The sequence below is a fragment of the Poecilia reticulata genome, chromosome 15 (assembly GCF_904066995.2).
Source record: "Poecilia reticulata chromosome 15, P_reticulata-male-v2, whole genome shotgun sequence".
Lineage (NCBI taxonomy): Eukaryota > Metazoa > Chordata > Actinopteri > Cyprinodontiformes > Poeciliidae > Poecilia > Poecilia reticulata.
This window is the reverse complement of record NC_088844.1, coordinates 27,782,677-27,794,815: the sequence shown is the minus strand read 5'-3', so window position 1 is coordinate 27,794,815 and position 12,139 is coordinate 27,782,677. Positions and strand designations below refer to the sequence as shown.

Here is a 12,139-nt window from a genome sequence, read left to right as displayed (position 1 = left end):
GCTTCGACTAGGGCTACCAAGGGACCAGCCCCTATACATTTAAAGCCGGGGGGGCGGGAAGAGACAGAGACTGCCGCGGCAGCGTGTCGGTTGGTCCGTGTTACCCAGAAAGCAGTTGGGCACAATATCGCAACACCAACACCGTGAGTGAAACAATGACTGAGGCTGCCTAGTATATAAAGAACTCGGGTCCACTTTATTATTATACATCCATGTGGACCACTTCTTTATTATTACACATCCACATTTGTAGAATATGGAAAAAATCGCGTCCCGTATAGGTTTAATACGGGACGGGTGGCAACCCGAACTGTACCGTCTATTCTGTGCGCCCTATAGTGCGGAAAATACGGTATTTAATTTATGACTGTTTCCATCAAAGTCTGTTTTTTTAAGCACGTCTTGAAGTTGAAAGGTTGATTAAATTTGAATTAACTTCCTCAATTTCGCAAAAATGTTTTTAACAGTTGAGATTATTTTTTCCAAAAGAGTGAAAGCTGCAGTATGAGCCTTAAAAATAAGGATTTTTTAAACATATTTGTTAAAATGATCATTATGGCAGTTTAATATCTGCTTTCTGCTCCCAGTACAAACTGCATAAATACACCACTCAGTCAGAAACAACCAATCAGAGCCAGGAGGAGGATCTTAGCGCTGTCAATCACTCTCATGCTCCCGCTACTCTACAGCTCATTATAAAAGTTACATAACAATACAAATTTTAGTCATTACAATTATTTTGTTTGTTTATAGTTTATAATCTGCATTTTCTTAATAAAAGTTTTATTTTCAGATTATTTAACGTGAGTCTGCCTCATAAACTGTTACAACATGGTGACAATTTTCACATTCTTCATAAAAGTTCACAGAGTTCACAAAGGAAAGTGAAATTACCTGCGGCCTTTCCCCCATCACCTGTATCTTAACAGGTGAGTGGCTCCTGACGTGAGGCGGAAGGTGAGCAGGCGTGGCGTCGAGATGCTGGGGGAAAGCGGTCGGGGAAGCCCTTTCTCTGGGGGGCTGCACCGTGGCGGGGTAGCGGGGCCAGTCCTCCGTCTGAAGGCGGTGATGGAACGGCGGCTGATGTTCGGCGTAGGGAACGCGCTGGGCGTAAACCGACGGGTTCATGTGAGGCGGCGTTTGGCCCCCTCCGCCCTCGTGGATCACTGGGATGGAGATGTAGCCGGGCTGGAGGCCGGAGCTGCTGGGCCGCGCTGGCTGGTGATGGGCGGCCATGTTGACCTTCAAAATAAAATAAAAAGAAAGAAAACAACATAACAGACATGCAGCATCTTGTCAAAGTGATTTATTTAGAGGTATCAGAGTAAAGGGGGTTAAATACCACAGTTGGGTAACTAGTTACATTTACTTGAGTAACTTTTTGGAAAAACAATTTACTTTTAGGAGTTTTTTTACTACGGTGTACTTTGAGTAATTTCATTATGAAGTATTTCTTCTCTTAGTTCAGTAAAATTTCTGGATTTTCTACCCACTGAATGAAAAACAAAAATTCACCAGACACAGAAACACACCTGCAGTTTTTATTAAAGTTTTACACATTTTTTAACTGATTTGGAAAAAATTTTCTTTTGCCTGATTTTATTATTACTTATATAAATTACTGTCATTTTGGTCCTTCAAATACCAACGGCATTGTTTCCTATAAGGATTGAAACATATTTTATCCATTTATATGTTTACTTAGCCAGTTCTCATTTATGAGTACTTCAACAAGGCGCAACAGTTTCAACGCTGCTCAACCAACTCCCAGAAAACCTGATTATACAATATATTTGGCTTTTATATCACTAATAAATTTTAATCTTTCCTGCAGCCTCCCTGTAAAGGCTAAAGGTCATTTGATCGGGTTTTAATTATAAAGGGTGTCGCAAAGTCGCAAAGTACCTCTGATGTTGGTGAAACCGGTGCTCCGGTCTTCCCACACTCGGCGTCAGCGTGTCCTAGCAGCGGTGATTTGGGTCTGTGATGGAGCCCTGATGTCTGCGGCGCCGTCGGACCCTCGGTCCGGACGCTCTGGGCGGCGACCGGCTGGATGTAGGAGTAACACGGATGCTGCTGCTGCTGCCTCACATCTGCTCCGTCGTGGTAGACCGGGATGGGAATGTAACCCGGCCGGAGAATCGGATGCTTCATCTCTCTCACAAACGTCTTCAGAGGCTCCACGGGGCTCAATTCTGCTGATGCGCTGGGCCCGTTTGCTGACACTTCTCGAATCTGAAATGTGAATTTTACAGTAAATTTGACTGGAATTATACATTTTTATTATTTACTTGCATCTATAATAAAAATCCAGCATAAGCCTGAACACAAATAACTGTTTTAAACACACAACTGCATTTTTTATAGTGATCACCACATTTATTATTCCATATTACATGAATAATGTCTATGTGCAGAGTTGGGTTGTTACATTTACTTGAGTAACTTTTTGAAAATAATTTACCTGTAGGAGTTTTTTCACAATGCAGCACTTTTTACTTTCACTTGAGTAATTTTTTTTACGAAGTATTTCTGCTCTTATTTGAGTAAAACTTCTGGATTTTCTACCCACTGAATGAAAAACAAACATGTTTTAATCAAAAATTCACCAGACACAGAGACACACCTGCAGTTTTTATTAAAGTTTTTTATTGAAAGAAACTGATTTGGAAAAATTGTCTTTTGCCTGATTTTGTTATTTTTTGTTACTTATATTAATTTTTGTCATTTTTGTCCTTCTAATACCAAAATTTCCACTTAACTTTATAATTTGGTTTATCTGATGATGTAATTTTTAAATATAAAATTATTGCTAATTTGAGTTACACAGTATTTTAGTAGACTTTTTATCAAATATGTTTTTACTTTAGTCATTTCTTTTACTTTTTACTCTTACTTGAGTAAAATTTTTTGGTTACTCTTCCCTCCTCTGTCTTTGTGAATTTGTCACAGGATTTTTTCTGCCCCCAAACTGATTTGATTTTTTAATGGTGCATTAGAAAAACAAACCGATCGTTCGCTCAGTCTCAGACAATAACGAAGGTCGTGGGGTGAGGCTGAATATTTTCTCAGAGTCATGCTAAAAGTCTCACTTCTGTGCTTTGGAAAGAGGAAAACAACATCTGCCAGTCAGCCTCTGAGTGCAAAATGATTTTTATGGTAAAATGTGTTTTATTGTATTAATGTTTACATTTAGGCCCAGTTATTTTCTTTTCCTGCAACGCACATCTCTACATCTCTAGCTTAAAAGACACTTCTGGCATATTAATGACAGATTATCGCAACATACAGTAAAAGAAAAGTGAATTTATTTGATTTTTTTATCCAGGATTTCTTCTATTTCAACAGAATTTTGTGTATACATCACATATTTTGTATATTGTGCCTTAAAACCAAATAAGCTACTTTTTTTCCCAACACAACCATGAAAAAGTTTATATACTTAATGAAGATTTGCTAGCAAAATAGGGAAAAACTGTGATGCATATTTTTCATTATTATGGTGAATGTTTTTTTAATGTAAATTAAAACAAATCCCAATGAAATTGCTTTATAATCTTGCGATAATCAGGAACAGCTGCAGTGAAAATTGAAAGGTCAGACCTCAAAAATAAAACTGAAAAACTTGTTATTGGACATAAAAGGTCAAAGAAAAATCTGTTGCAGGATCCGTCAGAGTTTCCGATCCAACAGAAAATGAGAGAATTGTCCTCATTTATAGCCATATGCTCTTAAAATGTTACTTTAAAAAAACATTTTTTTAAAAGAAACTTAAAAACAATGCAAAAAACATGATGTTTTTTTGCAGTTTGGTATGTGTGTTTACATACCAAAAATAGGGGGTTGTTTTAATTCCTTTATTGAATAGGGAAAAAAATTATGTGTTTGATCAGCTAATCTCTTAAACTATGCCCAATTTAAACATGGTGCAGCACTCATGGTCAATGTTTACTGCATTTAATTGTTCCGTTTGAGTTGTTTTTTTTACTCAGCAATCAACCATAATCTGAATTAGCAGATCAAACTTTAATTTTTTTTTTTAAATATCGGTATTAGCTGGTACAACGTGGATTGGTGCACCGCCATTAAGCATAAAAGAGAATCTGCTGTAGGTTCCTTCATAAAGACGGTAGTTTGAAATCTAACAGAAAACAAAACAATTACAAGATTATCTTGTAAAAGAAAAGAAAAAAAACGACTTATTTATTTTTATTATTTAACGCTTTAAAACATTTTAACGCAAAAGCGCAGAGTCGGAACCTTTGCTTTGCGTTTCTGGTACTGCCGTAAATCTGACCCACAAGCGAAGTCCGTAAACAAAGCCGCTTCTTTTGACCCACTGGGGTTTAATTTCTGCTTTAAAACGATCTGATAAAACTCTGGAAAAGAGTATTACTGCGTCCAAATTGAGCTAAAAGGAGTTAGCGAAGCTATTCAAGCCTAAAATAGCATCTCAGTGCCAAACATGTAGCAGCAGCACAGACGCTAATGCTAACGTTAGCATCAGATTTCTAAATAAGTTTTTTTACATAAGTTGTGTGAATGATGAGGAGTTTATGAAACACTTGAAACATGAATGGATATTATAGCATATTTTCTCCAATATGGTGGCTGAATAAACTAAATAACAGATTATAATCAATAAATACATTTGTCATTGAGCAATTTATTCAATAATTTACGGCCAAAAGAGTTTTTGAATGGAAAATGTTGCTTCTTATGTCGATTAGAATATGATTGTGACCAATTAATTACAAACCCTGCAGTTAATGTGATTAAAAATTTTAATAGAGTCCCATTAGTTTGAACAAATGCTGCATGATGAGATAATCAGTAATCACGCTAATTGATTGGTGATTCACTTTATGACCTGCTTGCTGCTCATAAACTGAAAGAGAAAGGAGCTAAAACTTAGGAAAAAGGATTTTATTTGTTACAAAAATCAAAATATGTTTGTCAGACTTACTTTATTTACATTTGTTTAACATTAAACTTAGATAGCTAGATAGATAGATAGCTAGATAGATAGCTAGATAGATAGATAGATAGATAGATAGATAGATAGATAGATAGATAGATAGATAGATAGATAGATAGATAGATAGATAGATAGATAGATAGATAGATAGATAGATAGATAGATAGATAGATAGATAGATAGATAGATAGATAGATAGATAGATAGATAGATAGATAGATAGATACTTTTACGGGTATTTCTGTACCTTTCATTTTTACATGAGTAATTTTATTATGAAGAATTTCTACTCTTCAGTAAAATGTCTGGATTTTCTACCCATTGAATGAAAAATAAACATGTTTTAATCTAAAATTCACCAGACACACAACTGCAGTTTTTGTTAAAGTTTCTGAAGTTTTTTATTGAAAGAAACTGATTTAGAAAAATTTTCTTTGCCTGATGATTTTATTACTTTTGTTACTTATATGAATTATTGTCATTTTGATCCTTAAAATACTAAAATTTCCACTTAACTTCATGATTTGATCCATCTGATGATGTAATATTTAAATCTTTAATTATGGATAAGTTGATCAGTTACTCAGTACTTGAGTAAACATTTTCCCAAATACATTTTTACTCTTAATTGAGTAATAACTTGGACGGATACTTTTTACTTTTACTTGAGTAAAAATATGTTGAAGTAGTGCCGCTTTACTTGAGTACAACCTTTAGTTATATACCCACCTCTGGAGATGGATACCTAGATAAAAATTTAAACTAATACATGTTTGAGCTTCAAACTTCTCAAAATATTAAACTGTAGAATATTTATTTCTCCTTCAGGTTAAAGCCTTTGCTTTAATCTTGCAAACATTTCTACTATTGCTGACAGAAATTACACTTCTCCTTTAACTGGAGGTGGGCCCACAGATGAAACTTGGCTTATGGCCTTGTAGTAGCAACAGGTTCCCACCCATTTAAACTTTAAACAAACCTGCAAAAATACTCAAAAAACCACTGTAAACTGGATTTATATGTAAAGCAGGAGCCTCCATGGTGAAATAGCTGTGAACGACCCTTTGCCCTCTGCTTGCACAGGACACTGCAGACTGCCTGCACCAATTTTATCCCCCAACAGCTGTGTCTTTCCAGCAGATTCCTCAGCACACTAACTTTGGAAAACAAGAGTCTGTCTCTGGGAGGGAAGATTACCAGCTTGGCAGGCCGGGTCTACACAGCAGATCCGATCACTTTCTGCTCCCTTATTATTATTAATAATAATTTTTACGTTATTTATATATCACAATTATAAGTCAGGCGGTTTCTCTTGCCTACTACTGAAGCGAGAGCTGGTTGAATCCTTGTAAGGGAAAAGTTTATTACGATCCGATCGCCGTTTTTCCAAACACAGGGATCAGATCCATGCGGCGCGGTGACTCACCGAGTAATAATAATAGTTAGATCACGGCATGGGAATAAAACGGCAATGGTCATCCGTTATATTAGGCTTATGAGCTGTCAGTGAGGGGGAGGTGACGCTGCCTAACAAGGCCTATCGGCAACAATATTAATGTGTAACATACGAATTCAGCGCACGAATAAAAAATAAATAAATCTGCGTAACGCGCTGTTAGAAACAAAACCAACGTAAACAAACGCGTTTAGCCGACATTTGACAATCACACCAACTTTATTATCCCGGTTCCGTTACCTTTCTGGTGTCGTGTCTCGGGTCATTCCAGGTGGTGGTCCGGTTGTTGTGGTCCACGAAGAAGGGCCAGCCGGTGTGCGGGTCGATCTTCACCTCCCAGCCCAGCGGCAGAGGCTCGCTGTCGTTGGTCGCCATCGCGGCGGGCATCGGTGACTGCGTCTTCACGGCGTTCATGTTGCAGGCGGCCGAGTGTTGAGACATGTTACACGGGGCGACGGTCGCTTTAAAGATTCCCACTGGTGACGTGGGGGAGTGGGCTGGAAGTTTCTGGAAATAGCGAGGGGTTAATGTCGGGGGCGGCGAACGCAGCGCGCTGGCTCCTCAGACCCCAAACACAGACGACTCGGAGCAGAATAACGTTCATCTCATCTTATTTATTTATTAATTTTTGTTTTTATTACCGATACATACGTAAACAAAAACGAGCAGAAGGATTCCCTCTCGCGATGTGTCCCGGGACACGAAAGGGAATTCCTAATTTTTTTCTGAATAAAAACAAATCTCCAAATAGATGGGAGTCAGACTCTCACACGATGATGAATCTAGTCCAAAGATTTGCTTGGATTTGGTTCACAATTATGTAACTGCTGGTGTGAAAGAGTGTAGGCACGGTGACACCTCTAATGACAGTCCTTCCTCTTTATTCTGTCAAGGGGGATGCTAATAGGAATACTGGCAAAAACAAACAGATTTTACAGCTCCCTTAAACTTAAATTATCTTCGCATAGCAGCAAGTGACAATGTGAGTCAGCAGACTAGAATAGAAAACATTTTATTGTCACATATTGGGGAAATTTAACAGTAAAAACAGTAAGTAAGGACAAGGATGCATGTAGGTTCACACAAATACATAAAAGACAAGCAAACAAAATTAAGAGTAATATATAACAATAAGGACAAAATTACAATATAAAAATGGGCAAGAATATACAAAATGTGCAAACAACAGAGTATTTATTATATGTGAATATAAAACTGCTGCAAATACCTGCAAGTATATACCATAAATTCTTATTGAGATTGTTGGAAGAAGTGATTACAGTGGTTAGTTCAGCAGCTGCTGGAGGAAGGATCTACTATAATGCTCCTTTGTGCACGTAGGATGAGTTCAATTGAGCTCTAACTTAGTTCAATGGAATTTATGGTATAATTTAATGTAATGCAGATATATTCAGATTCAAATTCAATTCAAAACTTTGTTTTGTATCTAATTACTGAAGTGATTTATATTATATTGTATTATATTATATATTTACATTGTGTTATTAAATCCATAAAAAAATTCCCTTCTCACCCTCCGCGGGTGTATATATATATATATATATATATATATATATATATATATATATATATATATATATATATATATATATATATATATATATATATATATATATATATATATATATATACATACTTATTTGGATTGTAGAGGGTCAAGGAAGTGAGTCAAATATTAAACCACTCGATTCCAGAACTGTCCTTCAACTTGGAGTGAACATCATGTTCCGCTGGTGTAAAAAACAAGCGCTCCCTTGCGTCACACTCAGAAGTTGAGGCCTCTTACGGAAGTTATTTTGCTTGAAAAAACAGCTAAGTTTATCCGAGCCTCTGAATTTGCTGTTTTATTTATAAATGTTTAAGTAAATACAGACAGAAACAGAACATGCCCTAAGAAAACACATTTTTACAGTTAAAACTGAAACAAACCTCAGCTTTTACTACGACGGATAACCCGGAAGTCGTAGCGTGACGTAAGCCATGAGCATAGTTAGCTAGCTTCTGAGCTAGTTAACCAGTTGTTGTTGTTTTCAGGGATTGTCTAGTTATTAATCGGCCTTTCAGCGAATATTTCTGACTAGGTCTCAGTCGATATCGGCCATGGACGACGAAAGCTACCCAAGAACCCTGTACGTAGTTTTAAGTGTTCAATATTCGCGGTTTATTTCGCAGCGTTTGCTAACACCAAACCGGTGGCTAACTTAGCTCCTCAACCATCGATTACTAAACAAAAATCAGCCTCTGGAGCTTAATTCACGAGGTTTAAATGAGATTATTAATAATTAAATAATAATTTTAAATAATAATTTGATGAACGTATTAACAGTAAACTCCTTCTATTAGCCGTTTTTGGCGTTAGGCCTTAGATTTTATGTGAATAACGTCACAATTACACTCCAAAACCTCACCTGAAGAAGTTCAAAGCGGCAGAAATAAGACGCCGTATTGCTAATTTGAATCACACTGTCCGGCTGTATTTGGACTAAACTGTTTTAACATTTTATCCACTCCTTTAGGTATGTGGGAAACCTGTCCAGGGATGTTACAGAGATCCTGATTTTACAGCTCTTCACCCAGATAGGACCCTGCAAAAGCTGCAAGATGATCACAGAGGTAGAGATAGATCCTGGTTTGGCTGATGGTCTTTTGAGATAAATGAAAACATCATGAGAATGTTTATTTATTAAAAAATAAACTCCTACAGATTGCTTTGGCGTTTCGTGGTTTATTTCTTATTTAAAAGGCGGTGATTATGTCTGTTACTTGTCCGTCTTTCCAGTCACTTTTTTCCTTCCAGTAAGCTTTCCATGAACATGCTGCACCCTGAATTCCCAGCCTTTTAAATAAACACTTGAAATATCACTGTGTGTTTACAGGGGATTTAAATAACTGAGTTTTTTTTTTTTGTTGTTGAGTCATTTGAATAAATGAACTCTTTGATGGTATTTATTTATTTTGCTTTGCGTTGTTTTTCTGCAGCACACAAGCAATGACCCATATTGCTTTGTGGAGTTCTACGAGCGCAGAGATGCAGCTGCAGCCCTGGCAGCCATGAATGGCAGGAAGATACTAGGAAAGGTGAGGGGAAGAGCATTAAAATAAAAAGACAACTCATCTAAATAAAGTTTTGTTTTGATATGATCGTTTTTTTGTGTTTTTTTCTCATCTGTTTTGCAGTTTAATGATGTTGAATTCTTTTGTTTTCAGGAAGTTAAAGTCAACTGGGCAACCACCCCTAGTAGCCAGAAGAAAGACACCTCCAGTAAATTTATTATTGTTTTTATCATTGTTTTAAAATTAGATTAATAATTATTTAGAGTTTTTAAGATTATGTTAAAGTACTTGCTTCTGTTTTTGCCTTTTCTCAGATCACTATCATGTTTTTGTGGGTGATTTGAATCCAGAGATTACTACTGATGATGTCAGGGCTGCGTTTTCACCTTTCGGGGCAATCTCGTAAGTTCATTTTTAAAAAATAATTGTAATGAAATGCGTGTTTAAAGTGGAGCTCCTTAGTTTTAACATTTGATTTGTTAAAAGTTGGGTAAAAATTAGCTTTGTGAAGCTGCTCTGTAAGCCTAACACCAACTGTGACCATGTTTACATGCATCCAACTGGGGATTTGATTCAATGCTCACAAATAAGAACATTTTCTGAGAAGATGAAGATCCGGTGTCGCCAAACAGATGCCCACTAAGGCTTCATTCACACAGCAGGCAAATGTGATCGATATCTGACGTTTTCGTGGCAATCTGAACGTCCCAATTCTGATCTTTTTCATCTGGAAAATAAATCAGGTACAGGGAGGCATGCGTCGTAGCTCTGCACTGGAAGAATCCAGATGAGGGATAAATGGACGTAAACATGGCTGAAAATGATGATTATTGGATTATAAAAGAAGTTTGTGTCAGTGAAGTTCATCACATCATAATCCCACCACTGTCAGTGGTGAGAAGTTACTACAAACATGCAGTAACTTCTCTGCTGTGTGACGGTTACGTTCTTCTTCTGCACATTTGGGTTGCTTTGTACGGAGGACTGATCCAGCCAAAATTGACAAGAAAATAATTTAGTGAGTAAATAGAATTTAAAATGACTAAATAACTGAAGAAATAAGGACATTGAAAATCAATAAATATGTGTATAAATAAATAAACATTTTTGGAACATTTGTGTGAACCTACATATCCTGATGCTGCTAAATTTCGCATCTGTGAGGCAATAAATGCTAATTCTGTTCTATTTATATTTTATTCTAAATATATTTTATTTTCACAATTATTTATTGTCATATTAATTGTCAATTTTGGCATTATAAGCACTCCATAGAACATCAAAAATTGGATTGTGGTCACTAAAATAAGAGTAATTTTCTTCATGTAAACATGGTTACTGGTACTAATACATATCTTTATTTTACATACAGTCCTTTGCAAAAGTTTGTATTCCCTCAGGACATTTCTTGATTGATTTTTACCCAGAAAGCACATGGGCAAAAACCGTTAGTGAAACGGTCACTGGGACTGACTAGTATATATTCCATTGAGGGAAAGTAACTCTAACATATGTATTAAAGGCTCGTTTTGAAGTATAAGCTGCTACTTACGGGCTTTGCTTCGAAGAATTCGACCTGGAACAAACACGTGTGTTGTTCATCTGCTCTACCGCTAGCAAACAACCGTACTGATTAAATAACATAAAAGTCAAGCAGTTCCCTAAAAGTCCAACAGATGGCAGCAATGCGCCATGCAAAACAAAACACCCTCAGTTTACAGGACACACTTCCTGCTAAAGAGCCCCCTGGTGGTCGAAGAAAAATCCACATTTAAACCGGAAAATACAATATATGAAAAAAAATCTGAATGCTTCCTGGTATTGTTCAGGGGGCTGGACCAAATATGGAGGCGGGCCGGATTCGGCCCGCGGGCCGTAGTTTGGGGACCACTGCTTTAAACCAATGATTTCAATAATTTTTTTGTAGAAAAAAATTGCAATAAACTCACAATTAAGAATTATTTCAAAACAAAAATTGTGGCTCAGATGATTTTACGTGAAGAGTTGAACATTAAAGGAGCAGAGAAATGAGACCTAAGCCAACTCTGGAGGAGCAACAGAGACCCACAGCTCAGGTGGGAAAAACAGTATTATTAAAAACCATAAGAATAAAAGTTTGGAAACATGTGAAAGAAAGTGGAACTTTGATGAACAGAAAAATTCCTGCTGCACCCAAACTCCATGTTGAAACATGGTAGTGGCAGCATCATGATGTGTGGATGCTCTTTTTGCAGACAAATGAAGGATTTCTTTGTTATAAATGTTAAAAACTGGATAAAATTGTGCATTAATTTGTGGCTTTATCAAAATTCCCTCAAAACCAGATTAAATGTAATATTTATCACATGACGGATTTAAGCTGCTCAGGTGAAGGAAGACTTTTGCAAAGCAGTGTGTTTTTAACCACTCTAACAGATTCAAGCAGTCGTACGGGTTGTGTGTTTTACGGTTTGTGCATTTAACCAGTTCCTGCGTTTTATCGCCATGTAGAGCGCGGTAAGTGAACCGAGCGCTTCAGAGCAACATGCAAGCTTTGTGTGAACCTGAGCCGCCTTTAAAGTTCTTCTTCACAGTGAAGTTTTAATAGCCCTTTGGTTATTTTGCAGAAATGCTCATAGGATTGGACAGCA

At 36.8% G+C, this 12,139-nt stretch overlaps 2 protein-coding genes across 2 annotated transcripts in view; one reads left to right on the top strand and one right to left on the bottom strand.

Annotated features, from left to right (window-relative positions):
* bag3 (BCL2 associated athanogene 3) overlaps positions 1 to 6,976 on the bottom strand; it is a 9,963-nt gene extending 2,987 nt beyond the window's left edge. The window contains exons 1-3 of the mRNA XM_008430021.3: positions 6,675 to 6,976; positions 1,906 to 2,235; positions 895 to 1,242 (exon numbers count right to left, since the gene is read on the bottom strand). Of these exons, the coding sequence (XP_008428243.1) occupies positions 895 to 1,242; positions 1,906 to 2,235; positions 6,675 to 6,875 (879 nt within the window). The 5' untranslated portion in view covers positions 6,876 to 6,976. The remainder of the gene's footprint in view (positions 1 to 894; positions 1,243 to 1,905; positions 2,236 to 6,674) is intronic.
* Positions 6,977 to 8,275: 1,299 nt separating this feature from the next.
* tial1 (TIA1 cytotoxic granule-associated RNA binding protein-like 1) overlaps positions 8,276 to 12,139 on the top strand; it is a 12,309-nt gene continuing 8,445 nt past the window's right edge. Inside the window, exons 1-5 of the mRNA XM_008430020.3 lie at positions 8,276 to 8,584; positions 8,972 to 9,068; positions 9,435 to 9,533; positions 9,663 to 9,717; positions 9,824 to 9,911. Coding sequence (XP_008428242.1) covers positions 8,556 to 8,584; positions 8,972 to 9,068; positions 9,435 to 9,533; positions 9,663 to 9,717; positions 9,824 to 9,911 — 368 coding nt within the window. The 5' untranslated portion in view covers positions 8,276 to 8,555. The remainder of the gene's footprint in view (positions 8,585 to 8,971; positions 9,069 to 9,434; positions 9,534 to 9,662; positions 9,718 to 9,823; positions 9,912 to 12,139) is intronic.